Source organism: Protopterus annectens, chromosome 4.part0 (genome assembly GCF_019279795.1).
Source record: "Protopterus annectens isolate FY-2018-M chromosome 4.part0, PAN1.0, whole genome shotgun sequence".
Lineage (NCBI taxonomy): Eukaryota > Metazoa > Chordata > Ceratodontiformes > Protopteridae > Protopterus > Protopterus annectens.
Genome location: NC_056733.1, coordinates 251,491,213 through 251,515,628, shown reverse-complemented (window position 1 = coordinate 251,515,628; position 24,416 = coordinate 251,491,213). Strand labels below are relative to the sequence as shown.

Here is a 24,416-nt window from a genome sequence, read left to right as displayed (position 1 = left end):
ACTTAATCACAAGGTTCAGTGGATTATTGTTTGCTCATTTATTCAGTATGCCTTCACTTGGACTGCATTCTCCAAGCTACTTTATCATTACTTTCTGTGGATGTTATTTTTTATCAGCATTATAGTTTAGTAACATTAAATCTGTTGCATCCAAATGTAAGATAATACTTTGGAATCAGGTTAGGTGCCTTACAGCACTACCCTAGTTAATGATGTTATTTCTTCAGTTAACCAAAAGTTAAGTCAATAAGTAATTTTATTTCTCCCTGACATGGTATTTCTGCAAATTAACTATCAGTGTTTTAAGGACAACAGTGCGATAAATAAACAGACACAAACTGGCTGTGTAGCCCATAGGGGTGGACTAAGACAGTAGCTCCTTCATTACTGAGGTGCTGGCTGGGGGAGATGAGAGTGGGCATCTGACATTAGCTTGCCCATTCCAAAGACACGAGGTGGTTAAGCCCACTGTGTGGCTGAGACCTGGAGAAGGTCATACAGTGCAAGGACAAGGACAGACTGAAAGAACTGCCAAGTAGGGTCCATTTACAAATAACCTAGAGATGGGCAGAACAAGGATATGTTGAGACATTTACATGCTGCCCCTATCAATGAGGGACAAGGGTGTTAACCAGAGTTGAATTTGCGGTTATCCATCCATTCGTACAAATTATGTTTCAACAGAGAAAGAGAATTACTTTGCTTTATGTGGAATGGAAGGAAATTCCATTGAAACAGAGATTTGTGTGAGAAATACCTGTCCTTCCATCATGTTCTATTTATGTTGTAGGAAAGATTGAGATCCCTTGAGCATGTGTTTATCCTACCATTGGACCTCTGAATGTGTAAAAGGTCTGACGGGATAGGGTTTGCTGAAGCTCTATATGTGAGACAGAGGCCGTCTCAGTAGCCAGTCTGATAAGGAGAACAGGGACAATGCTTTGAGATGGCCCACATAGTTTTCATGCTTTAGACCCTTGATTTTCTTAGTGAGGTAGTTCTGTGGTCATTCTAAGTATGACAAGTGTATGGACAAGTGCATACCGAAAATGGCATTATATTCAATGACTGACCTAATGAGTGCCAAGTACAATGAATAATTACATCCCTGTTTCTGGATGCCATACCTTTAGATATAAGCTGTGCAATGAAAAATGACTTCCTTACAACAGTAGGTAAGTGGCCTGACTATGGGATCAGTTTTCAGGTGTGTGTTGTCAATGTCATAGTTACAAGAGCAGTCAAGGTTAGAGAGGGATACAACTACACATTTCTTCAGATTTAGCTTTAGCCCATGGTTTTGACACTAGCCATGTGTTTTGCAAAGGCCCTCTTGGAGGATCTTGGTGTCCACTGGGAAGTTTATGATGGCACCAGCTTTGCAGTCATCTGCAAACTTGGTCAGCCACAAATCTTTAACATTAGTTTTCACGTCTGAGAAGTAAATGTTAAAGAGGAATGGCCCAAACATTGAACTCTGGGATATACCACTAATGACAGGTCTTCCGGGAAGGTATAAATACCCACTTTTATTTCCTGGATTCCATTTCTGAGCCAATTTGCTATCTAATGAGTTATACAGGTATTTATATTTAGCTCAGAGGGTTCATCGACTATACCTGAATGTGAGATGGAGTCTATCTCTTTATTCAGTGTCTTACAGACTTTTGAGGGGAGATCAGAGGTGTAGCTACCTATTCTTGCACCTGGTGCTGTCCTTCTCAACTTTAAGTTAAGGAGAAAAAGAAGTTTTCCTTTGCTTTTAAACTGTAGCATAAATGCATGCTACATTTGTAGTAATCAGCTGGTATAGTTTATACATGGAGCTTCAGTTATTACTATGAATGTAGTACCAGGATTCATGAATGGTAGGGCAGTAATGCACCAAAGGCATGGTGCTACAGTGCTTCAGTTCTTACTGCAAATGCGATACAGGCATTCATTGTTGATAGTGGTTAAGCACTGAAGATCAATCAGGCTCTTCCAATCATATCCCCAAACACTCTGCAGTCAGGGCAGTTGCCCCATTCACCCTAGCCAAGCTATGCCTCTGGGGAGATCTTTGCCTTGCTTATTCTGCCATTAGTGACACGGATGTCCTGGATCTCTTGTATCTCCACAAGTCCAGTGGCTCCATCAGTAGTAGAACCAGGGACCTAACATCTTCATTGACAGATAAATACAACAGGGTGGAGGGACAGGTTTACAACCTATTGCCTCCCTAAACTCTGGAATAAACTTCCTATGCAAGTTAAGCAGTGCAACTCAACATCTTCCTTTAAACATAACGTAGATGACTAGATGGGTTTCCACAAATTTACTCTGGAATTGATTGATATGGCCCTCCCTGAGAAAGGAGGTGCAGCCCTAGAGAGGGTATATGTAAATGGTCACAAGACTCAGTAGCTTTGGAATACCAATAAATCTATGACTTCACTACCAGCAAAGAGAGAGAATTAACTGACTAGCAGTCAATAGAGGATGGAGGTGTAGAAAAAACAAACAGAACAATGAAAACAGGCAAGCCAGCTGTTGTTTAGTTAGTAAGATATTCCTAAGGGTGCAAAGATGAAACTTGCAGGCTGATGGCTTTAAGGTATTCAAAAATATAAGATATCTTGGATCCTGATGGTTTTGGTATATCTCTAAATGCTCCTTTTCTTACACACTTTCATCCGGTACCTCATATCTTACCAACTTTAGTGTTACCCATCATTTTCCAATTTAATAATTCTCATGAAAGAGGAAGAAAATTTGGGCAGAGGGATCTCAAAATCCATCACATTTTAGGTAAGCACTGTTCTGATTTTGTGGTATCTAGTACTGCCAAGCAGTAACAGACTCCGGGAGGAGCATGTGTTAAAACACACCTCGACATGTGTACTGCTGATCCCCTCACTGCAGCTTTCCTGCGGATGTACCCCCTCAAGGGCTAAAAAGCAGTAGGTTCCCTCCTGAGGCAGAAGAGCTGGCCTCTGGCTGCTTAATTCCACCACATTTGAATTACAGACTCCATAAAAACTGTGCTTTTTGCAATAAAATATTTCAAGAACAACCATTAAACGAAGATTCATTCATGTTCAGGAACTGCAGGTGGTGATGCGTGGCAAAAGCATGCTTTCCAACCACTGCCATCCAGTTTTACTACTAGAACAACACAACACATTTGCCTGCAATTTATGAAAGGAAACAAGTTAAAATGGTGGCACACTGTATAAATTCCTGCTTCAGTACTGCATTCAGCATTACACCACAGAACCATCTGACTTTGCAGTTTCATTCCTAAGACAAATTTATGACCACTATTCTACACTTACCAGATTTGTGAAACAGTACCCAGCTTGTCCCATCATTAGTCGATTAGGGTGGCAAAATCGAGTGATATACTGAATGTTAGACTGCAGGCGTGGGGGGTTAGCCTTCAAAACCACATAAATCAGTGAAGAGAGAAAATCATCAGCGGTGGCAGGGGATGACCTGGAGACTTGGATGGCTTTGAAAATGTAATTACTACACCTGGAGATGCAGGAAAGTTTATCCTGTGGGGCACGCTTGGAATCCATTTCAATAATTGCTGACAGTAGAAAAGAAATATATCAGACTTGCCAACAGTGTGTTTTTCTGACATGACATGCAATAATATTTTACAGAATTTCAAGTTTAGATATAAAAATGCATAAAGGTATGCAAATGATGTTCTACACAGATTACGTAACAGGCAAAAAAATGCAAACCAGAACTAGCTATTGATCTGCTACAACCTCTCAAGTCTCAACCATCATGGCTCTCTGTGACTTTTGACTAGTGATGCAATCTCCCATATCACAAAAACTACAAATTAAATGCCAGCTGTGGGCAACTGCAGCCCTACCATAAACAGTTGCACCACATTCTGTTCTCTAACATGCCATTAATATAGTTAACCTATCTGCTTTTACAATGCTCAGTACTTACACTACTTAAGCAGTAATGAGACATGAAGGGAGGTTTATTAAGCAGGTTTTGCTATGCATTTGTAAGTGTACACATGGACCACTACACATGTCTGAAGGGCGAGGTCTTCTGTCTCCAAGCACGTGGCAACAAATATATCAAATTTGCACCCCCTGTATATCTTTTTCTGAAATCTTAAAGCAATTTTGTTTAAATTAAACAAAAAATGTGATGGACATATAATTAGCGATCACAGTCTTCTACCTGACAGAATATGAGACACAGATGATATTTGCACTGTGTGCGTGTGTGTGTGCGCGTCTGTGTGTGCGTGCGTCTGTGTGTGCGTGTATGTGAGTAGTGGTCACATTTACTACAAATTGTTCATATGAGATTCAAATAAAAAACATGTTTTGGTATACTTCAGAAATGCATCTGAATATTGTGTGTACGTAATGGTCATTCTCAGCTGAATTTTTGTATGCCATGATTAAACAACAAATCTTTGTGGAGTTTGACAATATGAATTTTGCTCCTGATATGATAAGTTGCCCCAGTCATAACGTATCCTGTGGAATCACTGTAGAAGTAAAACACAGCATGCCAAATGATTCAGCAACATTCACTTACTATACAATTTATATTTCTTTATTTAAAGTTTTTCAGGGGTACTGGAGGATGTTTAAGGCTGGGAAGGGGAGCAGTGGTCCAAAGGGACACTTAGTAACCTGAAAGGGGAATTGTTTACATTTCGTTACTATGATAAAAGAAGCATAAACATGACGAATTGTACAAAGTGTCAGATGGAGTTGCAATAAAAATAATTCCATACAAATTTCATATAAAAATAGATTATGTTACTGCCTTTATATGCCCCATTCTAAATCTGAATGAGAGGCATACCTCTGAGCTGTCCAGATTTTTGCCTCATATTTTTGGTCTGCTCCTCATAAAATTTGTGGTTTTATGGATTTCTTTTTTTTTTCCATAATAAATTTTTATTGAAATATATTTTCCAAAAACATTACAAAAATACAATAAACATCACACACATAATACACTATAACTACTACAAACCATTTATATAATATCTACATGAAATGCTTCCTATATTTAATATATTCCTAAAATCAGTATCATGCTAATATAATACTGAAGACCTTTTCCCATATTTTCGGGTTATTAATATTTTTGTTAGTTTGTTTCAGAAGTAATTTATGTGCTAGTATATGTTTTATAGCCACAAGCTTAAAATTATTCCATGATGTCTTATGTGGTTCTAGCCAATTTGTGGCTATATAGAGTTTCATCAGCAAAAAAATATTCATACAAATAATAGTTTGCGATCTGGAAAGCTCTCTTGGAGGAATGTGTAGAATCATAAATTCCCATGACAGTGTAGAACTTTGATAACCCATCTTTTGCAGTTGTACTTTAAGAGAGTTCCAAAGTTTATATACGCATTTACAACTCCAGAACATATGAAGAAGATCCGCTGTTTGATCTGCACAGTATGGACAAATTGGAGAATTCCTAGGGTTAAATTTATGTAATCTAAGATGGTTTTATGGATTTCTATGGCAAATCAGTGAGGCTGGCATTCAGTTTCAGACTTCATATCCTTCAGAAAAGGCAATACAAGATCTTTTATTCTAGAACTTTTTAAGTTTACAAGAGCAATATTTAAAGTTTGTCCCTATTTTTGGGGCTCTGTTCCCCCATTATATCTGGCTTTGTCCAGATTTTTGTGTGCTAACAGATTGATAGCTATGATGAGAGGAGCACTTTCAACTGAATTTAAGTACACTACTCATACAGTTGGCATGTGATATAAGAACCTGAATGACTACAGAAAAGAAGGAGCGAGGAATTAGCAAGCAACATTATTAAAATACACTAGTTTCATAGTAGTTTTCGAGCACTGCAATACTTAAACTACACAGTGGTGAAAGTACAGCTGTGTAAAATCTTACCATAACAGTAGATGTTTTTCTCTTCACTGTTGCACTATTCTTTACCAATGGGATTCCCTATCAAGGGTAGTCCAACGGCTGGCCAGTATATCAAAGCCTTACGATTTTAGATGTTGAATGTCAAACATATGCTACTTGCTCAAGGTGTAGGGCATGAAGGTGACATATGGATGTAAATACCTCAGAACTGAAAAGCCCCAGGAGGAACAACAGTCTTAGGAAGTAGGAGGAGCATGTGCATCCAGAAGGAGAAAAAGGAAAAGATCAGAGCCAGGAAGGGGGGAGGGAAGGAGCGAATAATGCAACCGTGAAATGAAGGACTGTTATGGTAAAATTGTACACAACTGTATTATGTCCTTCCATATCACTGCTGCAGTATTCTTTACCAAAGGTAGAGGACAAAAGCTCAAGAAGAAACTTGGGAAGAGGAGGCCCAGAAGAGCCCTCAAGAAACCCATGCAGGATAGCTCTGGAAACAACATCCAATTTGTAATGCTTAGTGAAGGTATGGACAGAGGTCCAAGTAGCAGCCTCAAGTCCTTTGAAAACAGCACCAGAGGAAGCAACAGCCTAGTAGAATGAGCCTTTACAGAAGCAGAAAGGCTTTTTCCATGAAAGGAGTAAAAAAAAGAAATAGCATTAGAGATCCACGAGGATATGGATTGTTTAGAAACAGCCAAACCTAGAGCTGCTCAGACTTGCGATTGGCATTAGTCTTATCTAAATAATATCTGAGATGTCTATGCAAATCAAAAGTGTGAAGAGCCTTCTCACTAGCAGACTGTGGAGAAGGAAAAAAGAAGGGCACATTAACAGACTGATTAAAAGACGATATGTTAACCACTTTGGGCATAAAAGAAGGCTCAATATGAAGAGACACCCTGGCTCTATGAAAAACCAAAAATAAAAGAGGAACAGCCATAACAGCCTGGAGTTCAGACACCCTCTTAGCTGAAGGGCCAAAAGAAGAACAGTATTCCATGTATAATGTTGCACGGCAGTGAAAGCTACAGGCTTAAAAGGAACCCGAGTCAAATTTTCAAGTACAAAATTAAGGTCCCAAGGAAGGTGGACTATGCGTTTTGGAAGGCCTAATACAAAGGATGCCTTTAAGAAATTGCTTGACCTCAAACCTAGAGGCAAGAGGAGCAGTCAATGGCAGACCAGCAGAAGTAGCTGTGAGGTGAGCTTTAAGAGAAGAATATGCTAACCCAGCATGGAACAATTCACACAAATAAGAGAGAACCAGAGGGATCTCCACAGAAAGTGGATCCTGGTTACAAGCAAGTCAGCAAAGCACAGAACTGAAAATGCAAGGAAGAAACATAGAAATGCAAAAACTTCCTGAAAAGGGGATGAATAGGGATGTGAAGATAAGCATTCTTGAGGTTCAGGGAGACCAAGAAATCTGAGGAGGCAGAAGAGGAACAGGGTCTGAAGGGATAACATCTGAAAGGAAGGGACCTTCAGAAAGGTGCTGAGCTGAGAAAGGTGCAGATTGGGTCTACAGGTGCCTTCCTTCCTTGGAACCAGAAACATTCCTGAAAAAAAAAAAAAAACGCTTCCCTTCCTGGAAATGGGACATAGCTTGAGATTTGCCTTGGGCCAATAGGTCCTGAAGCAGCTGTTCCTGAGGAGGTTGAGGGATGCCCAGAAAAGGAGCACGGGATTTCCATACCATGAAGTATCCTTGCCGGATGATGGACAAACTAATTGGTAAGGGACAGGGAAAGACAAGGGGATAAGGGGAGCGGACTCAAGAAAAGGGGAAGAAAAATAGTCAGATAGAACCTGGCTTGTCTAGAAAAGGAGGTTTCTGAGAAGTAGGAGTCTGATTAGACTTAAGTCTGATTAGACTTAGCAGGAGGAACCCACCCAGAACCCTTCTTACCTTTGGGAGGAGGGTGAGGCTGTCTGCAAACAAAGGCAGGTTTAGACAGATAATTCCTCTGGAACTTAGGAATACGAGAGAAAAATAAGCTTCAATTCCTGTAAGGCCTTACCTTTATCCTGCAGAGACTTAAAAAGGTCAGCAGCTGCAGAAAAACAGGTTCTTATTACCAAGAGGAGCATCCAACAATTTGGCCTTAATATCATCATGCAAAGGCTGGAGATGAAGCCAAGAGTAATGTCTCAAAACTGTACCAAAGGCAGCAGCCCTAAACAAGGCATCAGCTGCATCATAACTACATTTAATAGAGTGGCAAGCTACTTGAGAACCTGAAAAGAAAGGGACAAGGCCTTCCCCTCAGAATCAGGGAGGTCTGACATAGCCTGGAAAGCCTGAGAAAGAAAGGCTAAAACATACCTGGTCATATGAGTCTGATAATTAATAGCTCAAAAGGCCAAAGTGGCAGCAGTATATACTTTCTTGCCTAGCAGCTCCATAGCGCTACTCTCCTTATTTGAAGAAAAAGCTTAAAGGGTTTGTAAGAAGAGATAGACACTATTAAATGGTCTTCAGAAAGACATTTGAAACGGAACTTACACTCATCAGGCACCTGTGTAAAATCAGATTTCTTAGGGTCTGGAGATTGAGAATGTGGGGCCACAGAGGCTGCTGAAAAAGTATCTAGAAGGGCAGCCAAAACTGGAGATACAGCAGCAGGCTTAGGGGACTCCATCTGCAGGAGCTGATAATACCTCTTTTGAATGTCAGAAACCTGACAACAGTCCCATTTAAAATATTCCATCATACGAGAAATAGCATTCTTAAAAGATAGTTCTTCCAAGGGACAGTAAGGGCTAATAGAGTCTTCCTCCTCACAGCCATATTCCAAGGAAGAAGGGATCTGAGAGGAATATGCCAAAGACTCCTCCTCAGAATCCAATTCCTCTTCAGAGGAGTCTTACTGTCTGGACCTCTTAAGTGGGGTAGATGACCAAAGAGGAACAGGGACAGAAACTCCATGGGGAGGTTTTAAGCCCATCAGTGCATTAAATAACACCTGGGTAAAATCCTACCATTCACGCTGAGGATCTTTAGGAGCAGGGGAAACATGATTGTTTTTTTGCTTTTTCTTTTGATGGATGTCTGCCCTAAAAACCTGGAAGGTTCAAACCCTTGCCTACACCCCACCAATGTAACAGGAATTTCCTCCCACACTAGTATCCTTGGTATCCCCCTCGGTACTTCTGAAATAATCAGTCAAGGTTCCCCCTCAATATCCGGAGCAGATGTCTGCAGCACCGCTGAGGACATGCGAGAGGTCAGATCCATGCTGGCCTCTGATAGGGTCACCGCAGAGGAATCTGACATAACTGGGCAATCTTGTGGGCTTTCACCAGTGTTGAGAGAGATGTCTAGGGGAGGATGGGACAGCAGCCGAATCAGACCTATGTTACTCGCCAGTCAGTTGACCTTTGGGATGGGAAGATTCTGCCATAGCACCCTGCACCAACAACCTAAGATGTTGGGTCTCCAGGTAAATGGACAAAGAGGAGAAACGACTAAGAAGGGTCTTAGGGACAAACTCTTGGCAGACAGAACACTATGCATGGTTGTGAGAAGCACCACACTGCTTGTGATAATCCTTATGGGGAATCTGCCTCCCACACTGATTTTCCCTTTCTGGATGAAATGTAAACCAACAAAATTAAAAGAGAGGATAAGAAACCCCAATGAGGTACTTATATGAAACATGGCTCTGTAACCAGCACAGGAGGAGGAGGAGTGTTCAGACTGATTATCAATGATGGTGTTTGGACTGGCAGCAAACAAGTTCTGAAGTATGTACATCCGTATGTCACATTTATTGCCCTATTCCTTCAGCAGGCAGCATGTGTGTGATGTACAACATCTATAAAACTGTAAGGCTTTGTTGTAATGGCTAGACATTGGGTTACCCTTGGCAGGGAATCCCTCTGGTAAGGTATATTGCAACAGTGACATGGAAGAACATCAATAATTTTAACTGCTCTGCAGCAGGGACTCTACATGTTCAGTCTGCTTCTAGCCATTGTCCTGACAGTCCACTGTACACTTTATATTGAGAATTTGGTGAAAGCCAAGCAATAAAAAGTATACCGTGAGTTGTCAAGGCTGTAGTCAGAAACAGATTGAAAGTAGAGTCCGTGCTCCTCTTCTGTTTCGTCTGGCATGTCCTACCATGCTGTGGACAAGACATACTGGTTTCGGAATTCATTTAGAACACACACACACACACACGCGCACACACACACACGCACACGCACGCACACGCACGCACACGCACGCACACACACGCACACACACACACGCACACTTTTGCTACCTAAAATTTCATTATCAGTATTTCAACTGTAGAAAGCAATAAAGAAATATAAAGCAAATTTGCATATAAACATATTCGGTTACAGAAACAATTCAAGCTTTGGATAATTTAAAAAAATGCAGCTACAGAAACAATGCCATTATCACAGTTCCACTTCACGTCATTTAAAAAAGCAACTAAGGAAGTTTCAGTGTTGTGACCACAGCAATACTTTGGCAACAAAATCTTTCAAAGATACTGTAGTAGGCAGCAAGAATCCTAAGCATACTTCTGTTTTTTTTTTAACACGTTTATTGAATTATTACTTGAGACATATGCAAACATACATTTATATAAAAAAAACATGTTAACATTCCCAATTACAAATATTATCACATATATGCTTTTATACAATTAAAATCCAACATTATATAAATTGATCAATCCCTGCCTTCTCTTAAACCTCACTCATCCTCTAAAACATTTTTCTGCATGTATTGTTCCCACAATTTCCATTTTTTTCTATGTCAAAGCAACGCACTACTAGGCCAAACCAGCTGATGTAATTTGCTCCTGCCCTTTCTAAAGATCCCAATTCCAGTTCTTTTATCTCGGTTACAATATTCACTACTTCAAATTTAGTTGGTTTACACTTTGATTTCCATTTTCTACTGATTGCTTTTTTGCAGCCACCAGAATTAAAGTTAAGCTTTTACTATGTCTAGGCAACTCAGAACATGTATACCAGCTCAAAAAATAATTTCCTTAGTTATACCCATTAGGTCACCCAATATTTCTTTCAGAGTACACTGTAGGGAATTTTTAAAGTCTGACAACTCAACACTCCCAAAAAAGGAAGTTATGTCTTACCATAACGTTCCATCTGTGTTGTCGATCTTCACTAATCCTCGACTGTGGGCTCAGTTCCAAGCCTCGGAACCAACTCAGATGTTTATTTCAGCTTGCACCTCCCAAACTCTCGAGCTAGGCTTTTACCCATAATACTCCTATCAAAATTACCTCAGATCGAGTTCGCCTAAATTAGTGGCAGACAAATAGCCTATAAGAAGAACAGACCAGATATGTGTCCATAACAAGAAGCCAGTCCTGTAAGAATTCGATCCACTAAGAGTCTCAGGCTGGGGGACGGAGGAAGGGGATGTCAAGGATTAGTGAAGATCAACAACACAGATAGACCGTTATGGTAAGACATAACTTCTTTATCTGATGTTGTCAATCTTCATGTAATCCATGACTGTGGGACAGAGTCCCCAGCTACCTAAATCTTGGGAGATCTCACGGAAGAATGTTCTTGAGCACCATCGAACCAAATGATGGCCATCCCCTGGAGACCTAATCTGGTTTGTAATGAGTGATAAAAGGTATAAGGAGGCTGCTGCACAAATGTCATCTAAAGAGGCTCTGGCATGAAAAACTGCAGAAGTTGCTACCGCTCTAGTTGATTAAGCTTTAACAGGGCATGAAGGATGGAGCCCATTCAACTGACAAATAAATATAATACAGTCTCTAAGCCATTTTGCCAAGGTAACCTTTGAAACTGGATTATAAAGAAAGGGTAGAAAATGAAATGAACAACTGATGAGATTTTCAGAAGTCTTTTGTTCTGTGAAGATAAAAACGTAACTGCCTGTGAACGTTTAATAAATGAAGGAAGTACTCTCCTTTGTTGGAAAAATTAGGGAAAAAGACTGGAAGTTGAAGTGTCTCATTCATTATTAGATTCTGAGACTACTTTTGGTAAAAAGAATGGATTAGTCCTAAGGGAAACCCTGTCCTTGTGAAATATTATATAGGGTGGTTTGGAGGACAGAGCCTGAAGTTTAGATACCCTTTTTGCAGATGTGATGGCCACTAAAAATAAAGTTGGGAAACTTTAAGTCACAAGTAGCTGATGGTTCGAAGGGGGACAAAGTAAGGGACTGACAAACTAGAGTTAGATCCCAAGGGGGAATTGGTTCTTTGAATGGGGGTCTTAACACTAGAAGTTCCTTTAAAAAGGCTTTACAAAGTTTGTGTGACACAAAGGATGACCCCTCAAATCCTATATGGAAATTCGAGATTGCTGCTAGATGAACTTTAACTGTTGAGGTAGAAGAAGCAGATTGATAGACAGTAACTAAAAAATCCAAGACCTTCTGAACAGGGGTCGTATAAGGATCAAGTTTGTTCATAAGGGCCCAATTTTCAAATTTTTCCCATTTACTTAAGAGTTTCCTAGATGAAGGTTTGTGATGGGGTGTAATAATTTGACGGACAGGAGAGGAAAGGGATGCATGCCTGGCAATCAAGGGAATTGGAGAAGCCATGCTGTGAGCTTGAGATGACGGACACTCGGATGTACCATGCCCTCTGGATGGGACAGCAGGTCCGGAGCTGGGTCCAGTATCCATGGTTCCCAAAGAAGATGAGGCCAAAGGAAGGGAAACCAAACTTGTCAAGGCCAGAAAGGGGCAATGAGGATTACTGAGTTCTCTGACCTTTTGGCTTTCTTTAGAAACTGGGATATCAAGGGAGTTGGTGGAAAGGCATAGAGGAGACTGGAGAGCCAAACTGTGGAGAAAGTACAGTTGTGTACACTTACCATAAATGTAGATGTTCGAGTGTATTCACTGTTACAGTCATCACACTTGGGTTATCCTGCCAGGGGTAGCCCTCAGTTGGCCCAAATACCAGAGGTTTAGTATTTCTGCGTCAGTTGCTGTCGCTCCAGGACTGATGGCAGATTGTCACTGGTATAAAATCAGGCAGCCGAAGCCATTACATCAGTTTTCCTTGCCCCAACTGCCAGGAGCCCCCAAACAGGGAGCTAGGTTATGGTGGAAGACCACCACCAGTAGAAAGTAAATATCAAAAATTCCCTGCAAGGAGAGAGGAAGAGAGAGAGAGAGAGAGTAAGACAAGAGAGATGGAGGGTGGAAAACCAGGACTGCAACAGTGCATACACTAGAACATCTACATTTATGTAAGTGTACACAACTGTACTATGTTCTTCGTGTTTCACTGTTGAAGTCATCACACTTGGGTTAATTCCCAAAGCTGAAGAAAAGGGTGGAGGCAGTCAAGAAGACTTGGGGCTGGCTAGGATGCCCTGCAAGACTGCCGTGCCAATGCCTGCCCTGATTTTGGAGAAGATAGGCAGGTGGTAATGCTTGGTGAAGGTATGAACAGAAGTCCATGTTGCAGCCTCCAGGATGTCCCTGGTGGGGAGCCCTCTGAGAAAAGCTGCAAAGGTGGAGGTTGCCTCTGGTGGAATGCATCCTGACCCTCTTTGGGGGTGGTTTCCCATGCTGTTTGTAGCAGAAATGGATGCAGTGTGCTATCCATTTGGAGATAGTTTATTTGGATATGGCCTTGCCCTCTGCCCCTGCTGCGAAGCTGACTAGCAATTGTTCAGTTTTTCTAAAAGATTTAGTTCTATCTAGATAGAATCTGAGCTGTCTGTGCACATCTAGAGAGTGCAGAACACTTTCCCCCTTGTTTTGTGGGTTAGGGAAAAAAGGTGGGCAAATGAATGGATTTGGTTGAGAGCCACACTGGACACCACTTTAGGCATGAAGGGTTAGTCCTGAGGGAGACCCTGTCAGCATGGAAAATGATGAAGGGCTCTACAGCCAAGAATGCTTGTAGCTCTTAAATTCTTCCAGCTGAAGTGATGGCCAGAAGCAAGGCTGTTTTCCAAGAGAGGAATTTTAACTCTGCTGAAGCTGCAGGCTCAAAGGGGGGTAGGGTGAGCTTTTCCAATACAAAGTTAAGGTCCCAAGCTGGGGTAGGAGCTCTTCTGGGTGGCCTTCAGTTGTTAGCCCTTCTTAGGAACTGTTTGATGAGAGGGTGTGAGAAGAGAGGCGACAATGTGCTGTAATGAGCAGAGATGGCAGAGGCATGAATTTTAATAGAAGAGAAGGATAGATCCCCCTGTGTAGTAGGTCTGCTAGGTAATACAGGATGAGAGGTAGGGACGACTGTGCTGTTTCAGCTCCCTTAGCCTGGATCCAGGTGCAAAAGCATTGGGGCATCTGGCCTCATGTATAACATCCAGGACTTGTTTGCTTAGGCTGGCAGCTGAAGGAGAGGTCAGGGAATAAGCCAGGCTGCCAGGTTCAGGGTCTGCAATTGTGGATGCATGAATCCTCCATTCTTCTGGGTCAGGAGTGTTGGGATCTGAGGTAGGTGCCATGGTGGCAGGGGTGACGGGCTGTGCAGCAGTGGTACCAGTGCTGGTGTGGCCAGTCTGGGGCAATCAAGATTGCCCTTGGTTTTTCCTCCCTTATTTTCAGCAGTACCCTTGAAATGAGTGGTAGAGGGGGAAATGCGTAGATCGAGAGGTTTACCTATTGGAAGGATAGAGCATCCACTTTCCAGGCCTTGCTGTGAGGTTCCCTGGTGCAGAATTTGTTGAGCTGATGATTGGAGTGGGAGGCAAAGAGGTCCACCTTCGGTGCCCCATTTCTGGTTACAAGGTTGAAGGTTCTGTGGTCTAGCTGCCATTCATGTGGGTCTAGCAGGTATCTGCTTAAGTTGTCTGGCAGAGAGTTTAGGGAGCCTGGCAGGAATTGTGCTAGCAGGTGTATTTGCATGGCTGAGGCAGTGTGCCAAAGAGTCATGGTGAGCCTGCAGAGAGGATAAGAGTGAGTCCCTCCGTGCCTGTTTAATACCACATCACTGTGGTGGTGTCTGTTTTGATCACTGGAGGGCCCAGGGAGAGTAGGGGTCTGAAAGCTGTCAGGGCATGCTGAACAGCTATCATTTCATTTTGGTTGATGTGCAGATGTATTTGATTTGGGCTCCAATGGCCCTGAATGCACCTGCCATCCAGGTGTGCACCCCAGGCATAGTCTGTGGTGAGGGTCTGGGCGGCATGGGGTTGTGAGAAGGGAAGTCCCTTGTTGTGGTTGCATGCTGCTGCCCACCAAAGAAAATATTTCCTTAGACAGGATATCATAGGTATGATAGTTTCCAGGTGTTGACACCAAAGGCTTTTTAAGTACCATTGTAGTTTCCTCATATGCAGTCTGACATATGGAATGAGTAGAATTGCAGGAGGCCATGAACCCTAGAGCTTGCAGGATTTTCCTTGCGGATAACTGGGTTCTGGCGGCTAGTTGAGAGAAGTAGCCTGTTAGGTAGGCTTGCTTTTCTGGAGTAAGGAATGCCATCTGGGATGCTTTGTCCATGCTTGCTCCAAGGAATACAATTTTTTGTGTGGGGACTAGTTTTGATTTCTTTTCCTTGATAGTATACCCCAGAGAGGTCAATAGGTCCTTTACAAAGGTCAGGTGCTGTAACAACTTTTCCTGACTGTCTGCCTGAATCAGGCAATTGTCTAAGTAGGGGTAAATTTTAATACTTCGTCTGCAAAAAGCAATGGCTGGAGCCAGGCATTTTGTGAAAACTCTGGGAGCAGGGGATAAGCCAAAGGGAAGTGCAGAGAACTGCAAGTGCATAGAACCTGCCCTGAAACGCAGATATTTCCTGCAAAATTCTCTGATTGGGATGTGTAGGTAGGCCTCTTTTAGGTCTAGGGTGGCTAAGCAAGCATCCTTGGAAAGCATAGGAAGAAGCTGCTGGAGGGTGAGCATTCTGAATTTTGGTATCACCAGAAAAGTGTTCATAATGGATAGATTGAGGATTGGGCATCAGGTGCCCTCTTTTCTGTGTACCAGGAATAGAAACCTTGACCTGTCTGGTCTGCAGGAACATGCTGTATTGTCCTCATGGAGAGCAGGGAATGGACTTGCTTTTTGGCCCCTGCCCACTAGTTTGAAGGAAGATCTGGGAACCCTTTTGGGTTTGGCAGAGTGTGGAAATAAAATTTGTATCCCTGGGACACTATGTTGAGGACCCATCGGTCGCTGGTAATAGAGGATGAGTTGTTTGTATGGAAGGAGAGTTTTTCTCCTAGGGGCACAAGCAGGTGGGCAGAGGTAAGGGGTGGAGGTGTAAAGTCATTGTGAGTTCTTACCATCAGGGGAGTGGCTTAGCACTCCCTGTTTATGAAGAGGAGGAACTCCATTGCTTAGATCTCTGCATTCCCTGTGACTGCTGTCTGGGGGTTCTGGTTCCCCTGGGTCTTGGCTGAGCTGATCTGGAGTGGGCCTGAAAGGACCAGTGCTTGAAGGGGCAATGCCTACTGAACCTCGGAATCTGGATCTGTAAAAAGTCTTTAACTGTCTGCATAGATTTAGCTTTTTCTTCCATCTTTTTTAAGACCACTTCTGCCTTGGTGTCAAACAAATGGTCTTTGTTCAATGGTGCATCCAATAATTTTGATTTGACATGGTCTGGCAAGCTTATGAAAAAAACGGGCAAAAACAAACTACTAAATATCAAAAAGAGAGAAAAGAACCACACCATAGTGCACCATTGGTAATAAAAATGATAAAGCGCTTTTCGTTTATTTCGATGAATAAACTTCTTCAGATCAATTAAAACAGAAAATCACAGTTTAAATACTCCCTTAATAGGTCTACAAAATCAATTACCTACTTAAAGTGGTAACGTACTTACAGAACAAATCCTACTAAAAGGCACGACGAAACGAAAAACTGCTTATGGAACAGAGAGACTCATGATACACAGACATTGTAAGTAATAATGTCTAACCTACTACATAAATAACTGAGTAGGCTATTAAAAAAGTAAATAGATAACTAAAAAATAAAAAATGAAAAATAAAGAATAAATAATGGGTGAAAGACCCCTCTAATATTCATAATCTAAGGTTGTATACTAGTGACTGTGTTAGCACACTGAAAATGCGTGACATAGCACTATCAATATAGCAAACCAAACAATATAATAAAAAATACAAAACACAACAAGATAATACTGTAAAGACAAAGTTGCTCAACAACAAAAAAGTAACAATCATGCGACTGTGTAAAAACTTTTACACATCCTACCTACTGAGACTCCTAAGTTTAAGGACACTACTTAAAGAGCAATTCTCATTTAGACCTGGTGCACTATATGCATTAAGTCTAATTTGCCACACCAGCTCTCGCTCTTCTAACTTAATTGGAAGGGGGGGCCCCTAAAATCTTGTGTGATTTGGTCAATAATCATGAATTTGAACGAATGGTTAAGATAAAGTGAGTTATGCTTAGCTAAAGCATTACCTAGTTTCTGCTTACTAATCGCATAGGTATGTTCATATATGCGCTCACGTAGGCGTTGTTCTGTTTTGCCCACGTAAAAGGCTGGGCAAGTTTGGCACATGGCTAAATAAATCACTAATCTTGAATTACAATTAGCTCTAATGTTCAGCTTATATTCATGATCATGAACTTTAAATCTGTTGGATGTTGACAATAGTTACATGCCTGGCATTTAAACATACCAGCTGTCAATGGCTTATTACCATTATGCCGTTGCAGGAGGGCTTTGAGGTTTCTAGCCTTTCTATAAATGACCAGAGGATGATTGCCAAATTTTTGGTAAAGAGTATTGTCATTTTTGAGTAGCTCCCAATTTTTACGTAGTGTCTGGACACAATCACTACTGTTCAAACTATAAACTATATGTTGTTATGAATGAGACCCCAGGACTATCAGATGAGTACATATTCAAATGGTCATTCTCTGAGTCTATGCTCAGTAATACAGTGTTATTCATGTGAGCCGATTCACCATTCAGAATCGGTTCATAAAAATGGCGTTGACGCTTAGTTGAAACTTCTTCTATGATGGCATCTAACATTTCATCTGGATAACCTCGATGTAAAAACATGTTTCTTAGGTGTCTACATTCATTATGAAAATCACTATCTATTGTGATAATATGGGCTGCCCTCACTAACTGACCTTTGACAATCGCCCGCTTCTGGTAGAAGGGATGACAACTGGAATAGTGCAAAAATGAGTTGGAATACGTAACTTTCCTAAATATATTGGCTAAATATTTATGGGAGCCAATATCCTTGGAAAGCAAAATATCCAAATACGAGATAATGCTTGTGTGAAAACTGACAGTGAATTTCAAAAACTGTGTAGTTGAATTGAAATATTCCACTAGTGCTTCACTCATGGGTAGGTCGCCATCTAATAAGATGAAAATGTCGTCCAAGTAACGGGTGTAGAAAATCACCTGATCTTTAAAAGGACAAATACTAAATACATGATCGTGTTCCCATTGGGCCATAACTAGATTAGCGACACTAGCTCCACAAGGGGAGCCCATGGCTACTCCAGTTTTCTGTAAATAAAAATTATTGCGCTATATTATTGTGTCGCTAATCTAGTTAGGAAAATCTTCCAAATGGAACCTGATTATGCTGAGTGCATTCAGCGTGAAAACACGTTCCATTACCTGCCCAAGGTTTCCTGGCAATAGGCCTCCTGGCTTTCCCTAAGATGTCCTGCATCCGCTTATGCAGGAGGAGACACCTACATTTTTGCGTATCCTTTAATCTGATAGCTGGAGGGAAAGGGGATCCTCCAAGGTGATGGGTAGAAGGTTTGTAGGTGGGGAGTACGAAGAGTCCCTTCCTCTGTGTGAGAAGATGAAGAGTCTGGGGTAATATCCAAGTTAGTATTGGTTAGACTAAGAAGAAGAAAGTACCAGTGATGCCTTGGGCAATGTGAAGCTAAAAGTATGGACCTGGGCACTATACTCTGAGTTTTGGAGAGTGCCGGGAAGTAGAGTCTTTGGTGGAGAAGCATAAATAAATATGTCTGTCCATATGAATAGGGAAGTGTCTGTATTCTAGGCTGAGAGGGTCTTGCCCCTGAAACTTTTCAAAAATGTGTTTTTCCTGGTGGTGAAGAGGTCCAGCTGTGGGGTCCCCCTATTCCTCGGCTATGCTGAGATGACCTCCTGATGCAGCCACCATAAGTGGGTGTCTACCAGCTTCTGTTGATTCTGTCTGCCTGTTGGTAGAGCACACCCTGGAGGTTACTTAGAGCACACCCTGGAGGTATTGAGCCAACAGGTGCCATTCCGTGGAGTACACTGTGATTTGCATCCCCACAGCGAGGCAATAGGGTAGTCGGGAATGGGTTTCCCTTTGTTTTTGTGTCACAGGTCTGTATCATGATGATCTGTATCCAGGGCTAGCACCCCTGGTCTAAATTTCTCTTGGAGTGTTAGTAAAGCCCATTTTGTTTCCCGAGTACCTTTAGGTCTGTAACTGTTTGAATCAATCTGTCTCTGAGGCATCTGTAGTGGAGTTTGTTGCAAAGCAGAATGATAGGCCTTGGTTGATAGAACAGGCCTTGAAACACCATGTAGAAACACCTTTTAGGCCTGGTGTCAGCCTTATTTTAGCTGATGATGTTTGTGTGTGCAGGCCCTAAACATATTCAAGGTAACACTGTAATTGCCTCATGTGCAGCCTGGCCCGGGAAAGCATGGGAATGAAGAAGACCATGAAACCCAGTGTGAGAAGGAAACTTTCCGGCTGTTAGAAGACTACTGTCCAAAGGGTTTTGAAGGCACTTGGTCAGGAAGGATACCCTGTCTTTTGAAGGGTAGAAACCAGTAAGACCTCCCCCCACCAACCCAGAAGAGTACTCTGGTTCTGAGAAGAGTTTGGGATTATTGGTATAATCCCAAGAAAGTGAATGTGGACTGGGTGGACACAAAGTCTGTGATGAGTGGTGCCAGGCTTGTGAGCCAGAGGAGGCCCTCCTCTAGGTAGGGATAAATTTATAGCCTTTTTTCTTAGCAGAAGGCAATAAGGGGGCTAATCATTTTGTGACTACCCTGGCAGCATCAGAGTAGACAAAGGGGAAAGCACAACATTGTAAAGGTTTGGGACTATCAAAAGGCTGAAGAATACTCATCTTGAATCTACTATGGGAATATAGAAGAAAGCACCCTTTAAACCTGGTATCCCCATGAAAGTCCTAGGGAAAAACATGGACAGGAGTTAGAGAAGGATATGGGGCCCTGCAGGAATATGCAGAGGGCCCTTAGTCTAGAGGTGTATACTTTTTTACCCCAGCTGTCCAAAGCTTGGGAATCCCTGTCTGAGGGGGTGGGATTCTTAGCTGAGGTTGCTTTAATCCCTTTTGGCCCTTGAGAAATGACCTCAAGGTAAGCTGTTGGATTTTTAAAAAGTTATTTGTGTGAGGTCAGGAACTCTATAGTACCTGTCTGGTTTTCTGGGAACAGGAGGAAGGGCATCAGGAGTTTAGCTGGATTCAAGAAAAACATCATCCACAACAACCAGGACTGGGGGGATGGCCAAGGGGCTGTGCTGCGTAAGATCTAAGATTTCCCTGCGTCTCTTTTTAGATGGAGGGTAGTCCTGACTCTCCCATTGGAGATGCTCCCTTAAAGTATGCAGGCCTTCCCCAAAGGAAAATTCCTCTGGGGGAGAGGTTGAAGGAATGAAGTCCTCTGCATCAGAATCCTCATAAGTGGAGAGGGGTTGCATGTCTTCATAGTCAGATGCACGAGATTCATCTGACTCTTGTTCGGACAAAACTACAGGGGACAGATCTCTTTTCCTTTTTGAGGGAGTAGCTTGGCTTCCACGATCAGCATGATAAGGTCTTCCGCCATTTTAAGCATTTGAGTCTGAGGCAAGGAAGCAGGCGCCTGAGCATGGGTTGTCAGTTTCTTGGGTGTGGCTCGAACCCTGGGCCTAAGAAACTCAGTCGTTTTTGAAAGAATAGTAGTCACTAAGAAGACATTGGTTTGTGATGAGATTCAGTAGTGCGAAGGTCTTCCTCGGAAGCTGGTGCCTGCTCAACGGCTCCAGACCCATCCAAGGTAGAGACGACTGCACAATCCTTAGTCAAAGAAGAGTTTTGTGGCATACCAGACTCCGAAAGGGTCTTGGTAGTGGCCTGCGAATCAAGTGAAGCGGGCATCAGGGGGCTGTGAGGACTGACGACTAGTTTAACGAAAGCATCATCAGAAGGTATGGATCTGTGCGGTCTGTCTCTGTCTTTATGTTTTTTCTGAAGATCTGCTGTCGTCTGGCTTGCTGAAGCCATATTGGAATTCAAAGACTGTAAACAAAAATATCTGGCTACAATAAGGGCCCCGACAACGGACAGTTCTGGCATTGAACAAAGCACAGAAGCGACAGCGGGGGATGTTGTGGCATGGTCTAAACAAGTGATGCAGTAAGAGTGGAAGTCCTGGTGTGATATTTGCTTTTCACAGGCAAGACAATTGTTAACTTTTTCTGACATTGGTTAGTGCAAGAAAAAAAGGATCCCCAATGGGGTACTTAGCTTTAGAAGACTTCAACTTCAATTTGGAGATGAAAACTCAGGTAGTGGCCAACCGGCACTCGTGCGAATTGCTTCTGCTTCAGACTCCATGGCAAGAAAGAGTGATGTAATGGCGTCAGCTACCTTACTTTATACTACTGACGACCTGATGTCAGTCCTCAAGTGACAGCAACCGATGTAGAAATACTAAGTCTCTGGAATTCGGGCCGGCTGAGGGATACCCTGGCAGGGATAACCCAAATGTGATGACTGCAACAGTGAAACATGAAGAACATTTGAAGTCATGAAATAGGCGGACTCCACTTGTACCTTAGCATACTGACGTCAGGAAAGGGAGTCTGCCGGCTGTAGGAAGAGGGAAAACGTTTACTCTGGTAGTTGGGCCCAGCCAAGGGCTTCCACAGTGGGATATTCCACAAGTCAGAACTGCAACAGTGAAACATAAAGTGATATGCTCACATACATACACTTTTCATGTGAATAGCATGAGTAGTCATAAGCTCCTGATTTGGTAAAATGTTATATCATGTGTGCCTCGTGTTATACTTAATGTCTTTTAAGGTTAAAAACCTTGTCTTTGTTTTACTTCTTTGGGATCACGTTAGAAAATTCTTGTTCTTGCTAATGAGTTGTGATTTGGAATAAATATTAAATTTGTATAGCCAGATATTCTGTCCGTTTGTCTTTGCAGTATTATTTACCTTAGATGGTGCCATGACTCAGATTTGAACCAGAGCTATCAGCAGTCACTGGTTGTCCTAAGCACAGGAAGTTTCTCAATGAAAAAAGGTGCCTAAAAATAGAAGTTATGTTCTTACCATAACGTTCCATGTTAGTTGTCTTCTTCTCGCCTTCTTTCTTGCTGGATGGGGTTCGGAGCCGACCTCGGCTCCGACTCGGCCACTCTAAAGCTCGAGAGTTGGTTCCACCGGCTCGAGGCCCCCCCTTATATCCCACAATGCTAGGCGTGAATTACCTCAGATCTCGTTTGTGAGCTAGGCCCAGCTAATAATACAACCAGGAAAAAACTGGAAAAGAGTCCACCTCTATAAACAAAGGGAAGGAGAAAAGGTGACCTAAGCCTGATCTAGGAAAATATGCACAGCAGAGCATATACCTATCGCCAAGAGGTGGTAGAAAGAGAAGTCACAATCAAACTCCTCTAGGTCTGTCCAGGCCAGGGGGAAGGAGGGTGGGACGCAAGAAAGAAGGCGAGAAGAAGACAACTAACATGGAACGTTATGGTAAGAACATAACTTCTATATGTTAAGTTGTCTATCTCGCCTTCATTCTTGCTGGATGGGACCGTGTCCCTAGCACCTTGTCCCGGGTGGCCTAACGGAACAGACTCTTGAGAACAGTGGAACCAAAGTTAGCTCTATGCCTAGAAGCTAAATCCAACTTATAATGTGAAATGAAAGTGTGAGGAGTAGCCCAAAGTAGCCGCTGCACAAATGGTGTCAATAGGCAGTCTGTCTTGGAAGGCTATAGAAGTAGCCAAAGCTCTGGTGGAATGGGCTTTAGGTTTGTTAGGCAGCTTTTGGTGTCTTATTTCATAGACAATGGAAATTAGAGATGTTAGCCATCTAGATAGTGATACCTTGAAACAGAAAGTCCCTTTCTGCCTTCTGCATAAGAGACAAACAGCTGGTCAGATTTTCTGAATTGTTTGGTTCTATCCAAATAGTACCTTAACTGACGATGAACATCTAGCCAATGCAATTTCTGTTCAGACCTATTAGAATATTCTGGAAAAAACACAGGGAGGTCAATGCTTTGATTTAGGTTAGACGCCGAGGCTATTTTAGGTAAAAGGACGGGTTGGTTCATAAGGATACCCTGTCCTTATGGAACAACAGATAAGGAGGTCGACAGCTGAGTGCATGAAGTTCTGAAACTCTTCTAGCTGAAGTAATAGCTACCAGAAAGAGAGTCTTCCATGATAGCAGTTTTAAAGAACAGGAAGCTGCAGGTTCGAAAGGGGGGAGAATTAAGGAAATGAGAACTAAATTTAGGTCCCAAGGAGGAGGAGGATTTCTTATAGGAGGTCTGAGTAGAAAACTCCCTTCAAAAGGCTTTGCAAAGCTTGTGGGACATTATGGCAGACTCTGAAATGCCCACATGAAAGTTAGAAATAGCTGCCAATTGAACGTTAAGAGTAGAAGGAGATGAACCTGCATGGAAGAGTTCAGCTAGAAAATCAAGGACTATTTGGATGGAAGCCGTGAAAGGATCTATGTCCCTTCCTTGAGCCCAATAGGCGAAACGTTTCCACTTACTCAGATAAATCTTTCGAGTGGAAGATTTATGGGAAGCTATCAAAATATCTCGAACAGAGTGAGATATTTGAGGAAACCTGGCTAAGGTTGGAATTGGAGGAACCAAGCAGTGAGGTTCAGAGAGGGGAGGGAGCGATGAAACTGACCCGACTGATGGATCAAAAGATCTGGAACTAGGTCCAGATGGCAAGGTTGCTCCAACAGAAATTGATGTAGAAAGGGGAACCAAACCTGTCGAGGCCAGTAAGGAGCAATGAGGATCAAGGAGGCCTTCTGAGCGATAGCTTTCTGTATCACTTGAGAGATTAGTGGGAAGGGAGGAAATGCATACAGAAGTCCCCGGGGCCAAACTTGGACTAGAGCGTCTCTGCTGGGCTGGCCTGTAACGGGAATAGGGTGAAATAATCTCTGCACTTGCTGTTTTGGGGAGTAGCAAAAAGGTCGCAGCAAGGCTGACCCCACTTGAGAAAAATTTCTCTCACAACAGAGTCTTTCAGAGACCACTCGTGAGGCATGAGGATAGCTCTGCTCAACTTGTCCGCGATTTGATTGGATTTCCGGGATGTGCGTTGCTATCAGAAACCGCTGAGAAGAAATCGCCCATTGCCACAGTCTGAGTGCTTCTCGACATAGGGGATAGGACCTGGTTCCGCCTTGTTTGTTGATATACCACACTACAGACATATTGTCCGTCTGGATTGCTATCGTTCCCAAGGGAAGAGAGTCTTGAAGGGCTTGCAACGCTAAAAGCACTGCTCTCATCTCTAGAACATTTATGTGCAAGTGGCATTCGCC

General features: G+C 42.5%; 1 protein-coding gene across 1 annotated transcript in view; it reads right to left on the bottom strand.

The window, feature by feature from the left end:
• Positions 1 to 24,416, bottom strand: part of LOC122799287 (rab5 GDP/GTP exchange factor-like) — a 627,463-nt gene that overhangs the window by 58,315 nt on the left and 544,732 nt on the right. Inside the window, exon 8 of the mRNA XM_044068245.1 lies at positions 3,318 to 3,574. Within this exon, the coding sequence (XP_043924180.1) occupies positions 3,318 to 3,574 (257 nt within the window). The remainder of the gene's footprint in view (positions 1 to 3,317; positions 3,575 to 24,416) is intronic.